General features: G+C 46.0%; 1 protein-coding gene across 1 annotated transcript in view; it reads right to left on the bottom strand.

The window, feature by feature from the left end:
- The window catches only part of Arfgef2 (ADP ribosylation factor guanine nucleotide exchange factor 2), a 77820-nt gene that overhangs the window by 18399 nt on the left and 42599 nt on the right, over positions 1-16822 (bottom strand). Inside the window, exons 15-30 of the mRNA XM_005074414.4 lie at positions 15903-16014; positions 15270-15475; positions 12788-12872; positions 12373-12544; positions 10806-10957; positions 8741-8869; positions 7558-7716; positions 6151-6298; positions 4995-5094; positions 4804-4844; positions 4518-4687; positions 3323-3474; positions 2379-2551; positions 1135-1295; positions 573-703; positions 310-439 (exon numbers count right to left, since the gene is read on the bottom strand). Of these exons, the coding sequence (XP_005074471.1) occupies positions 310-439; positions 573-703; positions 1135-1295; positions 2379-2551; positions 3323-3474; positions 4518-4687; positions 4804-4844; positions 4995-5094; positions 6151-6298; positions 7558-7716; positions 8741-8869; positions 10806-10957; positions 12373-12544; positions 12788-12872; positions 15270-15475; positions 15903-16014 (2221 nt within the window). The remainder of the gene's footprint in view (positions 1-309; positions 440-572; positions 704-1134; positions 1296-2378; positions 2552-3322; positions 3475-4517; positions 4688-4803; positions 4845-4994; positions 5095-6150; positions 6299-7557; positions 7717-8740; positions 8870-10805; positions 10958-12372; positions 12545-12787; positions 12873-15269; positions 15476-15902; positions 16015-16822) is intronic.

Below are 16822 nucleotides of genomic sequence, written 5' to 3'. Positions count from 1 at the left end.
CCTTAGGTATCAAGTAATAGACAAAACAACAAAGATGAGCAGCCAGGAGCCTGTGGAGATGGTAAGCATAGTGTCCAGGGGCCAGGTGGGCAAACCACAAGTTATCTCTTTCCTTTTCCCAGAAAAGGATCTCCCAGGACTAGCTGACACTGGCCTAGGAGGGACAGTCCATCTGTCCACCTGTAAAAACACCTTAAGTAGTTCAGTGTTTTCAAACTCCTGTTATTTGGCAACACAACCCCAGGAAGGTCAGCCAGGCTTTGGGCCCCATCACAGCCACTCGTGGGCAATGCTGTAGCTATCACCCACCTCCGACTGTTGCTCGGGGAGTTTCATGTTGTCAAAAATTCGAAACACGATTCTGAACAGGTCCTGCCACCAGTGCTTTGCAAAGGTGTGGCCATAGCTCTTCATGATCTCAAACATGACGGTTAGTCCCCTGGAGGAAAAGCAATGGAGAGTAGGTGGGGAAGAAAACACTAAGACCAAGATAGGGGAGGGGATGAAGCAGCGGTCGAGGAGCTGACTCATTTTAGTGATGCCACGGTCCCACTGCCCTGGGGATTCATTACCTTGTGCGTACATCTAACTTGCATCTGTTAATGATGCAAGAGAGCTCAAAGAGGATGGGAAACCAGCCTCTGACCCAGACTCTGTCACCAGGAGCCACATTCATGTCATCGCTTGTGTATTCTTGCAGTACCTGCAATGAAAAGTATTACTCAGATGTAGCCTAATCAGAGGCAACCACACAGACTGAGCCTCCATACAACCTCTTTTCCCTAAATTCTCTGTTCAGCAGCATGGAAAGGGAAATCCCAGAGACTGAGAGACATTGACCTGCCCACTTGAGGTGTTATCCTCTTCTCTCTCCTCCACCCAAGGTTCTAGGAGCCTGAGTTAGGAAGCTCTGGGGCAAGTGTGTTACATTAAGAACTGTGCTAAAATGCCTCCAACTCACAGAGCTCCACCTGTCTCTGCCTTCTGAACACTGGGATTAAAGGTGTGTACCGCCACTGCCAGGCCTTGGACACACTTTTCTAACACACTGGTGGGTAGATCTTTGTCAGCAGTAAGGGTTTTGACCCCAAAACTTTCTGGTCCTGCCCACAAAAGCAAGGATGGGAGACACACCCGAGGCCTCTCTGAGATGTATTTCCCACAGAAGCGGATGAGCCTGATGGCCTCCATGCTGGTGTCAGGGAAAGCGGCATTGCAGGCAAACTCTGACAAGCACTTCACAGCATCCTGGAAGGAGTCGATGGCTGCAGGGAAATGGTGCTGGAAAATGGTTGCTGGGGAGACATAAGGAAGCAGGGTTTGGAAATGGAGGTCAGGGACAATGGCCTTCAAGAATCAGGGCCTCTGGAGAAGCTGTTCTTCTGTGGCTACAAGATGGAGGCCACAGAGGTTACTCATTGTAGTTCTGTTTACAATGTCCATGAACACAAACATGAAACACTAAACATCTGCTCCCACAGGAAACAGGAGCTTTCTGTGAGCTTGTCATGTTTCCATCAACTAGTGACCATGAGCCTTGCATTGGCTGTGTTCTTTTTTTTTTTTTTTTTTTTTTTTTGGTTTTTCGAGACAGGGTTTCTCTGTGGCTTTGGAGGCTGTCCTGGAACTCGCTCTGTAGACCAGGCTGGTCTCGAACTCACAGAGATCCGCCTGCCTCTGCCTCCTGAGTGCTGGGATTAAAGGCGTGCGCCACCAACGCCCAGCAAAGTAAACAACACACCCGGCCACATTGGCTGTGTTCGTGACGACTTGTGTAACAGGCACTGTTAAGGCATCAACACTAAACTGACAAGCAACAGGACCACAACACCTGCCTACAGCAAGCTTGTCTTTCTGTACAAGACACATCAATACATACTCGGGACTCAGTACCACGCTCTGGGCCATTTTCAAAGTGAAATCGCCAACAGAAAGCATGAAAAGGTGAAAACTGGCACTTGGAAGACTCTAGAAAGGACCCCAGCTTGCCGTTATGGGAGCTCCTCCTTGTTCTACCTCAGCTCAGAGGTGCCTTGGGTGACTTGGGTTTTCTGCTGCTCCTCATACCCATGTGTTGGCAAGAACCACAAAAGCAGTGAGGGAGGAGCTGGGGGCCTAGGTCTGCACTAATGAGCCAATAGCTTCCGACATGGGACTTGCAAGGATTGACAACTGGCTGTATCTCCTTCACTGTGCTGTTGTGAAGTTGAACACACACTTCTAACTGTGCCAAGCACATTTATCCCAACACAGCAGAACTAGAGCAAGGAATCCCCACATAATAGTAAGAAGGGGTCACCTGCTAGACTTCAAGTGGGATGTGGACACACACACACACACACACACACACACACACACACACAAGCTGAGACACTTACAGACGATGTGGCCTGTGGTCTGGAAGGCCAGTTCCACAATGTTCCCATCGTGGTCAGAGGCTGCCTGGTGGAACACAGCAAAGATGTTCTTCCAGCCAGAGCGGATGTTGGCTGCCTGGGAGCTCACCATCTGGGCAATGCAGCGGATCACCATGTCCCGGATGGTCGGGGACCTGGGCAAGAGGTAGGAGGATGGGAAGATAGACACGTTCTGCCCTTTCAGGCAGCACGTTAGAAAACCATGTTTTAAAGCACACAGTAATGCATATTTGACTAGGCTCAGTGTCTCCTCCTATCCCACTATGGAATTAGAGCGACCAACCTGCAATCACAGAACCATAGGGTCAAGGAGAAAGTGCTACTTGGTGTCCCACAGAAGCTAGGAATGGATGAGTCTGGGTTTATAAAGATTTGGCTGTGAAACCAGAGTTGGGACTGCCTATCTCTGACTTCTTGTTCACTGACAGTGCACAGTCTTCGGCAAGAAGCAGGTGTTCGCTGGCCACATGGCAGCCATTCAGAGAAGGCAGAAACAGGGCACAAAGTAAAGACGCAGCCTGCAGCAAAGAAGGGCTGACTGCCTACCTTGCCAACTCCAAAACCCCAGAAAACACAACGCCGGTTGTTCTCCACATAGAATTTTCAAACTTATGGGAGATGCGCATGCATAAATATTTATATATGCACACACACGAATGCACATGTGCATTATCAGTGTGTGTAGGAGGGAGAATGCTTGCTAGGGACTGAAACGGGACAGCGGGCATTCCAAGCAGGGCTAACCTAATCTTAAGCCTTTGGACTATGTGCTGATTAAAGGAGTTTTTACCCAGTTGTTCTACCACCAAAAGAGAAAAAAAATCCATCATGTGGTTAGTGGTGGGGCAGACTTTCAGACAGCGATAGGGAGTGTGACCAAGGGTCTTCACAGTAATGTTCATTACCTGTTTTTCTTCATAATATGCTCAAATGGCCTCAGAAAATCCTTCTGAAATCTGAAGTTGGCCAATTCTCCCTTCTCCAGAAACTTCATGGAGAGTTGCCTCAGTGAATCAACAGCAAAGATAGCCACATCTTCATTGGGGTTACAGCCAACCTAGCAGAGCAGCAAGTGAAAAGCAGGTTCAGCGAACAGTTGTGGGTGTGAGCTCTATAGCAAAGGCAGGCAGCCTACCTGCAACACGCGGCTGAGCCCTGTCAAATGTCAAGTGTTACGATGAAAGACCAGCAAGCCTCCAGCCTCTTTCCTTGGCTAAGATTACAGGTGTGCACTGCATTTTGGCATGCAATTGCTTCTTCTTTACTTTTAAGTGTTTATTTATTTTTGGTATGAATGTGGTATATGTATACATGTGTGTAGGGCTGTGTGCAATGCATGTGGAGGTGAGACGTTAATATCAGGTATCTTCCTCATTATTTTCCACCTTATTGTCTGAGACAAGGTCGGTCACCAATCCTGAGCCCAGCAATTGGCTAGAACAGCTCCAAGAGCTTGTCTCTGCCATTACCTGGGGTTACACATGTGCACTGCCTAGTCCAGCTTTTATTGGGTTCTAGGGATCAAACTCAGGTGCTCATGTTTGCACAGCCAGCCCTCTAAATAGAATGAAATCTTGAGTGGAGAAATGAAGTCATGGCTGGCTTATTCCAGCAGCTGTTCAGGATGTCTTTGGCTTGTCTCTGACTTACTAACAAATGATAGTTTTTCCAATGGGATTGTTGTTGTTATTATTATTATTATTATTGTTATTTTGGGTTTTTTCAAGACCAGGTTTCTCTGGGTAGCCCTGGCAATCCTGGAGCTAGTTCTGTAGATCTGGCTGGCCTCAAACTCATAGAGATCCACCTACTTCTTCATCCTGAGTGCTGGAATTAAAAGCCTGGGTCACCATTGCCCAGCTGAGGTTATTTTTAAAACAGAATGGCAATAATATGCACAGGTGGCTGCACATGGTGGTACATGCCTTTAATTCCACCAGTGAGAGGCAGAGGCGGGCAGATCTCTGTGAGCTGACGGCTAACCTGCTCTACAGAGTTTCAGGACATCCAGAGAGCCAGTTCTCCCCATTCCCTCCTCCTGGAATGCAGTGCCTGCTTTCTGTCAGTGGCTGCTGCATGGTCTTTAGATGCAGCAGTCACCTTATTGAAGTGCTCTCCAATGACATGCCATATCCGAGACCACTGTAGCCGGATCCGGCTCATGTTATAGTACGATATCTCCACAATCTTCTGCAGGCTGAACATCCGGGGATGGTGGGGAGAGGCCAGCTCATCCATAGACACAGCACAAAGCCAGCGGACAAAGTCAACTACAGGACAGAGACAAAAAACACAAGGGAAGCCTGGTTAGGGACGTTCACCTGGTTAGGGACGTTCACACAATCACAAGAGGCATATATGGTTCTCACAAAAGTCAGATACATACCTATTGCATTTCCATCCAGTCTAGTAGAGCCAGTAAAAATTCTACGGAGGAAATAGAAATTTCACAAGTACTCAGAAAAGGAAAAGAGAAAATATTAACAGTTACAACAGATTAGAAATCACCACACCCAGAAGCTAATAAATGACGCCAGGTGCAGGTAGTAGAGTGTCAATGGAGAACAAAATCACTACCTGTCCACTGCAACCACCACACTCTGTGAGCTGGTTTCACCAACAGACTCCTGGAAGCTGGCCATCTGTCTTTTGTCTACACCACCACTCACCAAATTACCTAAAACACAATGCACAAAATCAGCAGGACTCCAAACACGGTCTAGTATTTAGAACAACGTACTCAGGCTAAGCACAGTGGTGCACACTCAGGTGGTAGAGGCATAAGATCAGAAGTTCAAGGCCAGCCTCTACTACATGGTAAGTTTGAGGCCAGCATGGGACACAGGGAACTACCTCAAAAAAAGCAAAGCACATAAATAAGAGGAAACACCCTTTGCCTCAGGCAAATACAAAGGATATAAATAATAACAGGAACACAAGTAAAACAAAACTAAGAGCAAATAGCTTCACTGCTGACAAGAGTAACAAGTGTACATTTAGGGTTTAAAATGCATCCTTGCTGTAGACTCTCCTACTTGTAGACCATCTCCCAGTGCTTAGGGAAACAAGCAAGTGGCCAAGGGCTCCAATAGCACACGAAGGCTCTTCTGTGGGACACTGGTGGGCTGTGCAGGCTTTCACTGCAGTCACCCCCAGAGCTGACAAGCAGGTGCTGTCACTGCCCGTCCCGAGCCTGCACTGCACTGGCTGCCCCGTGCCAACCCGCTGTACTTGGACCCAGCAGCCTCGGCTATCTCCTCGCCACATGACTCTGCTCGGGTTACTTCCCTCGCTTTAGTTTTCTCAGTGATTCACAAGGGACAGGTAGCAGCCCTCATATCATTGGGTTATTATGAGGATCAAATGAGCCAAAGTATATAAACTGGGTGCTCGGAATGTGGCCTGGCACATTTGCTTGCCAATGATTATAATCATTACATAGCTGACCAGAGTCCTTTAACACACAGTAAAGACGTGAACAATCATTTACTCTAAGAACATGAATAAAATATAGTCAGGATCTAGCCTCCCCCAAGTAGAAACACAGACAGAACAGTGAAGCCTCTACCGCAGAGGCTCCAGCATGACCCCATGTAGAGAAGGAACAGGAAAGCAGCCTGCTCATGCTGGAAACAGACACTTAACTCAGTCACAACAAGGCAGCTAAAGCGCATGCTCATGGGACTCATACACATGGCTTCATCTTCACAGGAAGATGGGCCTGGTGTCTTACCGAGGCCAAGACCCAGGAATTCTTCTCCTGCCAACGTGTGGCCCTTCAGGCTCCCTTCTCTTTCCCGTCCAGAACCAGACAGGTAGCGAGTCTTCACCCCAGTTCCTATCAGCTGAGCCAGCTCCAGCTGGCTGATGCATTTCAAGATCTAAGAAGGAGGAGGTGTGAGAGTGAAGCCTTGCTTTATAGTCACAAAGAAGACACCTCAGTCTTCAGTCAGTTCCCGTGTTTACTGGAACATGCAGTTTTCACACTAAGAATAAAACTTAGGCCCTTCAGATGGCTTCCCTGAAAGTTAGAGTGGCTGGCTAGGCAGTCCTATCTACACAACTATGATTGTGTGTTTTAAAAACATACTACTAGACACCATTGTTTCCTAACTATTAAAATGCAAAGAGCCAGCAGTGACTGACACTTGCCTTTAATCTTTAATCCCAGCACTTGGGAGGCAAAGGCAGGTGGATCTCTGTGAATTCAAGATTGGCCTGATCTACAGAGCTAGTTCCAGGACAACCAGAGCTACACAAGGAAACCCTGTCTCAAAAAGCAAAAAACGGGCTGGAGAGATGGCTCAGAGGTTAAGAGCACTGACTGCTCTTCCAGAGGTCCTGGGTTCAATTCCCAGCAACCACATGGTGGTTCACAACCATCTAATAAATAAATAAATCTTTTTTTTTTTGGTTTTTATGGGACACGGTTTCTCTGTATTGTTTTCGAGGCTGTCGGTCCAGCCCAGTCTCGAACTCACAGAGATCCGCCTGCCTCTGCCTCCCGAGTGCTGGGATTAAAGGTGTGCGCCACCACTGCCCGGCTAATAAATAAATCTTTAAAAAAAAAAAAAGCAAAAAACAAAACAAAAAACCCAGAAGAATTGGTACAAGGGGTTACACACACACATTCAGAAATACATGTGTATGTGTGTATTTGTAAACCTCGATTGAAGCAGCGCTCTATTTCCCATGAGACTCAATTGATGTGGTCAAACCTACTTCTGCTCCTCAACCTGTCCACGCTCTTCCTCAGACAGTGCACAGAGCCACCCTGGCTTCCATACTGTTCCTGTATCTTGCCATCTCTGTCTTTCCCTGGGGTCTTTGCATTTCTGCTCTTCATGTCTTGAAAGTACTTCTCCCAGCCCAATCCTTCAGCTATGACCAGACATGTCCCTTACCAAGAAGACAAAAGTTCTCCTGATCACACTCCCAAACACTACCCCAAGTTGCACTCATTGCTGTCTGTCATTATGCCACATGTTTACTGATTTGTTCTCTGCCACCAGTGTCTTCATGGGCAACTTTGGGACTCATAGGTAAAGGAAGGCTTAACTATACCAACAATAGAACTGAGAAGAAGAGAAAAAGAAATAAGAGGCCAAGAGTCATCTTGAGAAAAGGCAGGGACGCAAACCTCATGCCAAGAGTTGCCCAGGTAGTTGCCATCAGTGTGAGCCACGGTGATGAGCGTCTTTATGGTGTCGATGTTCTTCTGCTTCATTTCTGTGATGCTGGAGCTGGCTGTCAGCAGGGAAAAGCGAGCAAGGGCCTGAACATAGGCATCTCGTTCCAGCTGAAAGAGAAGCCCAAGAGAGCACCATGACTCCACCCACAGTGCAGCCATTCATGCAGCAGGCTGGCACACAGTGCTTCTGTGCTATTTCCAAATGCACACAGCAGGCTTTTGGCTCACCAGCCCTCCAGCCCTCCCATGCTGGCATGCTTCCACCACTGGACCACCTGCGGCTCCCTGGGCACAACTACAGTTGAGAACCAGTTCTTTGCAGTGACAAATCACACGCTACCGGTCCTGGTGTACTAATCTCTCTCCTGCATGCCAAGGCTGTCAAATAAATGCTAATATTTACAGCAACTCATAAATGGGGAGATAAGCAGTGCCTTTGAGTTTGGGGGCAACATCCCCAGGCTAGAGAAGTAGCAGAGTGGGCTTTGAAACTCTGGCTTCCAGCAGAACATCAGGTCTTGATACAAAAGAAAATGCCTAGAAAGATGGATAAGGGCAGAAGACTGAAGCTTTCAGAACAAACTAATGGGCACATTCTTACTGACCTAGAAGCAAGGTGTGGAACAGACACACCAACACAACAGCTCAAACCTGCATTGACTTGTTCATTATCTCAGGACTCAAACAAGGTTTATAGACACATTAATGTTGTATTCAGCCATCTGCTAGCCCCAGAGCAAGGTGGGACATAGGAAAATCATAGTAAAAATGGGTTATAAAAACCAACAGCAACCGGGGCAATGCTGGAATACAACTGAGCACTTCCAGGCATCTGATGACATCACACACATTACTAGAGAGCTATGCCCTCAACCAGACATGTAAGCATCAGGGCAGGTAAATGTGGCAAGTGGACAAAGAGGCTGTTTTGTCACTGCTAGAAAACCCCTAGTTTTCTCCCCACTGGAGCCACTGTTAGCACAAAGCCACAGATTTCTCAGTGGGAATGACTAAGTAGTTTGCTTAAATACTAAGTAGTTTGGTTAACTGGAAACTCCTGGTAGTTTCAAAGCTTTTACAATCTGAAAAAGCCCACCACGGAATCTCTAGAACCCCACTCACTTCTACCCACCTGCATTCCAAAGATGCAGGCGATGCGGACTGCACACCTGATGCCTTCCAAACACAGGGAGGCCACCTCTGTGTCATCACAGTTCTGCAGGCCAATGCTATAGGCTGCCAGCAGCGGCGTCCACACCAACTGCCAAGGAAGCAAGTTTCAGTAACAATCAGAATTTCAGTATGGCAAGAACAGTTAAAGCAGTGGTTCTAAGCTGCCAGAAACAGTGGTTTCTCATGCAAAGGTCCTTTAATCCAGCTCCTCATGCTGTGGTGACCCCCAACCACTGCTACCTCATAACTGTAATTTTGCTACTGTTATGAATTGTAATGTAAATATATAATAGGCAGGATCTCTGATATGCAAGCCCTATGAAAAGGTCATTCATCCCCAAAGGGGTCAAGACCCACAGGTTGAGAACCAATGACTCAGAGCATATTGTGTCAGAGGAATAGCAAAATGCCATGTTCAGTATAACTCTGATGTCAATCCATTCCACTCACAATTTAAAAGGTGCTTACAAACTATGGTCACTATAGATGTACAGATATAAAAAGTTTATTAGATAGTACATAGTGTCAAATTCCCCTGAAACTGGAGTTACAGATGGCTGCTAGGAACAGAACCCTGGCCTCTGCAAGAGCAGTCAGTACACTTTAACTGCTGAGCCATCTCCCTAGTCCCACAGAATCAGTTCTCCACACAGGTGTGTAGAATAAAGCACGTAAGTGAGCTGGACTTGATGGATATGCCTTTAATCCCAGTAAAATCAAATGGATCTCTATAAGTCAGAGGCCAGCCTGGTCTACTGGTTTACGTAACAAGTTCCAGGCCAGTCAAGGTTCCATAGTGAGGCTCTGTCTCAAAAAAACAAAACAAAACAAAACAAAAAAACCCCACACACACAAAAAAAACCCCCAAAAAATAAAAAGCAAAACAAAACAAAACAAAAAAAGCATAAAACAAAATTAAGAGGAAAAGGATGTTGAAAGGTAGTTCAATGGGTAAAGAAGCTTCTCATGGTGGAAAAAGCTATGCTCTGACCTCCACAGGTAGGCTAGGACAAATGCAAACACACACTCCCCATTTTAAAAATTACTTTATTTGTGTGTGTGTGTCTTTTCTAAACATTTTTTAAAGATTTATTTATTTATTATTATTTATTTAACGAACACAATAAGACCCTGCCTCCATGAACATATCAGAAGAGAGCACCAGACCTCATTACAGATGGTTGTGAGCTACCATGTGGTTGCTGGGAATTGAACTCAGGACCTCTGGAAGAGCAGTCAGTGCTCTTAACCTCTGAGCCATCTCTCCAGCCCCTTTTCTAAACATTTTTAAACAGACACCGACTACTATCTCTTTCTTCCACCTGATCTCACCTGATAAGCTACCCCTGAAGCCAGAAGCCAGTAAGGTGCATGCACACAAAAACTGGCCTTGTAGAGCCGGGGAGAGGGATCAGTGAGTAAAGGCACAGGCTCCCAAGCCTGCCGGCCCGAATTCAACCCCTGGGACCCACCAGTGAAAGAAAAGCACTCACTCCTATGGGGTGTCCTCTCGCCTCCCGACACTCTATGGTGTGCATGCACACAAAAGTAATTTTTAAAACAAAATGGTCCTGCTGGATGGTGGTGGCGCACACCTTTAATCCTAGCACTTGGGAGGCAGAGGCAGGTGGATCTCTGAGAGTCTGAGGCCAGCCTGTTCTACAAGGCTAGTTTTGAAAGGACACAAAGAAATCCTGTCTCAAAACAAAAACAAACAAAACAATCCTTTCCCAGTGTCACCTGACTGAACTATTACTAATTTGTTCAGCCCCATCAAACCATTCAAAACAGTTCTGTCCTCATCCCATTTGACGGGAAATAAGACAGAAGAGTCACCGACCTGACCAAGGCCGCACCGCTACAAAGTATGCAAAGCCAAGATTCAAACCCAGACAGCGGAGAGCAGAGGCCATGACTGTGTTATTCCTCTCCATTCTCGCCCACTGTGATCTCACCAACTAAATTTACGGCAGACCAACTGCAGAATTAGGCTTGGCAACATGCTGACTTTCTAGGATACTCACTTTGAACATTGGCCGGACATGGTCCAAGTGTGTGGCACTGGTAAACGGAGCTTTGGCATGGCTCACAGCCTCCATCAGAGCTTTGGCCGTTTTAGCCATCTGTTCCATTTCCATATTGTACAGCAGTCGCCGCTGCTTTTCACTAGCTACATCTGCAAAGAAGAGCACATACAGAGTGTCTGCCGTGTGCCAGGAACTTTCTCAACAACCTTACATTATTAACTCACAAGTCTCCCAATCATACCATGAGCCTTTTACAAATATTATCATTTTACAGATGCAGATGATGAGGCAGACTGGCTAGGTGTGTGGGTGTGAATGCCTGCTAACCCTGCCCTGGGTCACAGAGCTGCAGCTTGGATAGAGGAGTGAGGTTCTAGCTCCTGTGTTCTAGGTACTGCTTCTGAGCTTCTCCAACAGAGACTGACAAACGGTACCACAGGGGTTAATTAAGACTTTCAGTCACAACTGACACAAGCATCATGAGTTTAAAGTTTTGTGGAGCACTTTGGAGAGGACAATTTAGTTCTCAGAATACACATTTTTATTCCTTCTTGTTCCTAATTACACTCTAGCAAGATTCATATTATGAAAGAACCACATAATCATAATAATTTAATCACATTAGTATTCAGGTGTCTAGATATGCAAATTAATCACCATTGGTGTTATTTAATCATACTTTCTGATGTACTCAGAGGCAGAGCAGGGGCTGGAGAGATGGCTCCGAGGTTAAGAGCATTGACTGCTTTCCCAAAGGACCAAGGTTCAAATCTCAGCATCCACATGGCTAACTCCAAGATCTGACGCTCTCACACAGACATACATGCAGGTAAAACACCAACGCACATAAAAGTAAATAAATTTAAAAAGTACTACGTAAGAAATCTGTTTTCAGAGTATATTAGAGAAATGTATATGAAGCAATTTGGGGGGCTAGAGAGATGGCTCAGCAGCTAAGAGTATTGGTTGCTCTTCCAGAGGTCCTGAGTTCCCAGCACCCACATGGAAGCTCACAACCATCTATAAAAAGATCTGGTACCCCATTTAGGAACACGTGCAGCCAGAATACTATATACATAATAAACAAATAAATCTTTAAAAAAAATGCTGAGCAATGGTGGCTCACGCCTTTAATCCCAGCATTTGGGTGGCAGAGGCAGGTGGATCTCTGTGAGTTAGAGGCCAGCCTGGTCTACAAAGCTGAACAGAAAAGCCCTGTCTTGGAAAAAAAAGCAGACCTGGGCCCCACCCCTGGCCAAAGATCTACAAGCAAAGCAACTAAGGACTGCTCTGGGGAGAAGTAGTCTCCCCAAGGGTTGAGGGGTCAGCTCTGAAATCATACACTTACAAGCAACGTAAAACGGCTTCAGCAGATTGTGTCTATATGTTTGTGTGTTTATATGTATGTGTATATGAAACAATAACAATGAATGAAAAAGAGGCCATGAATTTGAGAGGGAAGGAGGGGATGGAAGGAGGAAAGGGAAGGGGAAAATGATGCAATTATATTTTAATGAGAGAAAAGTTAGTGCTGATGAGCACGTCTGCGGTGGGCAGGCCTTACTCTGCTTGGCAGATTTGGTTGCAATTGTGTGTTCTTTCGTCTCCTTCATTGCAATCTTCTTTCCTTCTATTTCTTCGTAGATGCTGGACAGATACTCCTCTGGGAGGTCTTTACTATCATTGATACCCCGATTCATTTTAATATATTGCTCTTTTGTCATTTTATTCTTTACCTGAAATTCAAAAAGAGAAAAATAAAAAACCCACAAGATCTCCTGATTAAATTGGGAGTGTGGAGGAGCAGGGCAGAGGGGAGAGGGGAGGAGGGAGAAGGGAGAAGGAAGAGGGGAGGAGAGTGGGGAAAAATGTATAGCTCAATAAAAAAATTGACAAAAAACGAGAAAAAAACATTTTTAACACATTGGAATGCCCAAACAAATTCAGTCCTACAATACATGAATCACAGGGCGTTTTACCTGAGGGCTGTGCAAGTCTGTAGTTAGCATAATGATGGAGTATGCCAGGACGTACGCAGTGTCAGCACTAGCAAACAGGGTTTGCCTAGAAGAAAAGAACCCGGATATGAAGCACGGTCACAGTGATGACAGCCAGGGAGAATGGCACTAATGGGGACACGGTCACCAAACGCAGGCCTGCTGCACCATGTGAGGTGGAGCCAGGGAAGAGTACTCTCAACAGGCACTGTCACCAAACAGGAGCTAGCGGTCAGCGCACCAAGGGAGCTAAGCAGTTCCAAGGAATTTTTACACAGACCTAAAGAGCACAGTGGGCAAAAGCACAGGCAAGCCAGCACAGCATGCCAGGGGATGCTCGCAGGCACCCTGGGATGGGCGGCTCCTTATCCTTCACATGCTAGGAGCTTCTTGGGCCTCCACTGAGAGCATTAGCTCTGGCACAGAAGCACAACATAATCCTTTCTTAGTTATTAGCTATCCACTGTGGTACTTAACAGTGGAAACACAAAGCAAAATATTTATATTGTTTTAAAGCATATGCCTGAGGTCTGACATTTTTGCCTTAGGCAAGGAAAGACAAAACCATGTAGACACTAGGTCACATTACATGTGAACTGAAGGACAAACTGGCCCACCGGGAAGAGAACCCCAAGAAACACAGCAAAAGGAGAGCTGACAAGGCCTATCAACTGGCTAGGCCAACAGAGCAAGGTCTCCAGGCCCATGGAGGGCACTCTTAAAGTCAGCAGCATACTATTACATTTTCACATCAAGTTCCCATGTCTGTTACATTCAAATGACCAGAGGCTGCCTCTGCCAACCACACTGTCTCCTGGCCACACCCTGGCAGGATTGGGACTGATTAATGCGAAAATGGAATTGACCTGGGACAAAACTGTCATCAAAGTGTTTCCCTGAGCAGTTTTCACACCACAGTCACAGTGCATTCAGACACTCACAGCTGCGCCTGCAGAAGGAGGCCCACAAGGACTCAGACAAATTTAGACATCTTGGCATTAGTTATTAGCTGACTAATTTTGGACTGGATTCTTGATCGTTCAGAGACTCAGTTTCCCACCAGTAACACACGCCTGCCACTTATTTAGTGTGATGAATGAACAACAGGCTTAGCCCCTTCCTAAGTTTTGGGTCAGGATACAAAGCAATGGGTTTTACCAAGCTTCTCTGCACATACATGCCATTATATTTTATTCTCATGTTTTCCCACACAGCTTCCTCTTTCCAGATGGTCTCTTCCTTCTCTAGTTAGTCCTTACTTCTGCTATGTCATTTGCATTCTAAAACTTTCTACTTCTCAGCCCAGTTAGGATCAAAACTTCTCTATTTCCTATAAAAATAGTAACTAGGGGCTGGAGGAATGGCTTAGTGGTTAAGAGCACTGACTGCTCTTCCAGAAGACTCAGGTTCAATTCTCAGCACCCATATGGCAGCTCACAAAAGTCTTTAATTCCAAGATCCAACATCCTCTCACAGACAGACACACAAGCAAAACATAAAATAAAATAAGGTCAGGTGGTGGTGGCACACACCTTTAATCCCAGCACTTGGGAGGCAGAGGCAGGCAGATCTCTTTGAGTTTGAGGCCAGTCTGGCTGGCCTACAGAGTGAGTTCCAGGATAGGCTGGCTCCAAAGCTACAGAGAAACCCTGTCTCAAAATGTCAAAAGCCAAACCAAACAAACAAAAACCAGCAACTGACTATTACGCAACTAGGATTAGGGCTCGTAAGATGGCTCAGCAGTTAAAGGTACTTGCTTTGAAGAAATGAGTTCAAGTCCCAGAAATCACATAAAGGCAGAAGGAACAAACTAGTTCTAAAGTTGTCCTCTATCCTCCACACCTAAGTTGTGGCCCCTGTGCCCCTCCAGATCCATCACCATGCACACATATGTACAATAATAAACAAATAAAGTTGAAAGCACCCAAGGAAAAACCAAGTACTTGTTGGAAGGTTTTATAATGTTATACAACCACTTCAATAATTTATTTACCAGCATGTGTTAGTTAGAGAAGAGGTATCATTCACAAGAGAAAGAAGACTTTACTTTAGTTGTATGACTGTTCCCCGCAATGCTGGATGTTGAACCCAAGGCCTTATGCAGCCAAGGCAAGTGTTCTACCACTGAGCTATTTCCCCATCCTTGATTTTGTTTAAGACAAGGTAGCTTAGGCTTGCCCCTACCTCTCACTTCCCCTTGCCTCTATCTCTTCAGCATCAGTATACCCACCTAGCCATAAGATCTTGGGCATGTTACCTAACCTCTCTGGCCCCCAACCTCCTTGTCTGTAGTACAGGAACACAAATAAGGCTGCTGCAAGGTCTTATGTGGGAAACTGCTTGGCAGAGCCTGACTCTTAGTGAACAGACACATTAGTGTCTTAGCAGAGTTGCAATGCTTAAACCCAAACCTCAAGTCAAGATAAATGTCTGCAAAAAGGAAAGTAGTTGCCACAGGGCTCACCCTTGGTTACACTCTATGTATCGAGCAGCAAACTTCTCCATTAACCGGTCAATTTTCTGCGCTTCTCCAGGCAGGCGGAAGCCTTCCAGGAATGTCCTCAGGGCTGAGACGAACTCTTTTTCACAGAAGTCCAGTTGGTCCACATAGGCATACATCACTTCCTTGTTGAACCTCGTGCTATCACCCAGAAATTCACCAACCTGGGTCTGAAATACACATGCAGAAACTGCCACAAACGGCCCACAGCGATAAACCCTGATGGGTGACGGCTGTGGTGGAGGTGACTAAAGTGCCCACAGCGGCTGACTGCTGGGGAGCAGGGAAGGGTACCCCTGTTCCCATATGCAGGACAGCTCCCCAGAGAGGAAGAGGAGAGGAAACACAAGGCTTAAGGCAAGAGACTACTCAGCCACAGAGTAACTTAGGTAGTAGAGGGCCACTTTGGACTCTGACACTGTCCCCCAAACAAGCAACCGTGGGTCAAAGCCGAGCTCGTTTTCATCAAGGAATGCTGTACAGCGCCAGGGGAGAATAAGGATGCTGGAGCTAGGGTGCAAAGCAGTTTGCACTCAGGGCCAGTCAAGTTGGAGGTACAAGCCCACAGGGCCACCTGCTGTACATGCCCCAGCTTACAGAATCCAGCCGTTCCTCCTGGTGCAGAAACTGGGCAATGTCCTCTACGTCTGTTCCCAACATGCCTTGCTCTTGGAGAAACTGGATTCCCCGCTTGGGCTTCTTGTTGAAGCTGTATCAAGAGGAGGAGACAGGTCACAGGCAGCTCACTTAAAACTCTGGGGCAGAGAAAAAACTAGTAGTGACAAAGCAACTGCCCCATAGCTTTCCCAAATTCTACCATCAAGTTTTTTCACATTTGTTTACTAATTACTTATTTACATGTGTACACAAGTATGGACTTGGCAGAATTTATAGTTAGGTTAGTTAGGCTTTCTAAATATACAGAGATGTATCTGAGATGGACAGATATTCTTCAAACCTTTCAAAGACCTACAGAATATGGCATTTAAAATGGTTTAGGGTTTTTCACGACAGTGAGACACAACTACTCCTGGCAAAACTAATTACTTCAGAGAGAAAGATAGGCATAGAAGAATCTTGTTATGGAGTTTGCCTTTGACATGGCAGAAATAGCCATCTGGGCAAGAAACTGTTCTTGGTTGGACTGTTTAACTGTTGCTGTATAGACTGGACATGCAGGACCCACAGGAAAGTGACTGCTGAATTTGATGGGACAGTCCTGAGGGGTTTCTGCTTCATGGAAGAGTCTGTCAGACAATCTGCAGGACACAGAAGAGTGTCTGATAAACTGCCAATACAGGCAGACAATTTAAAGTTTCCTGCTTTGCTGAGAAGCATGCCAGACACACTGTGGCCTATGGGCTGAAGATGGATGCTCCAATTTACAGAAGAACTTTGGGTGACTGTCCAGGTAGCAAGATGTCTCTGTCTAAATTCTAGAGTTTATATACTATCCTTCTGTGGTCTTTGATGGAGTTGAAGACAGACAGTTATGGTTATAGTTTTCCTTAGTTAGG

The sequence above is a fragment of the Mesocricetus auratus genome, unplaced genomic scaffold (genome assembly GCF_017639785.1).
Source record: "Mesocricetus auratus isolate SY011 unplaced genomic scaffold, BCM_Maur_2.0 Super-Scaffold_100028, whole genome shotgun sequence".
NCBI lineage: Eukaryota > Metazoa > Chordata > Mammalia > Rodentia > Cricetidae > Mesocricetus > Mesocricetus auratus.
This window is presented reverse-complemented; position numbering and strand designations above follow the sequence as displayed.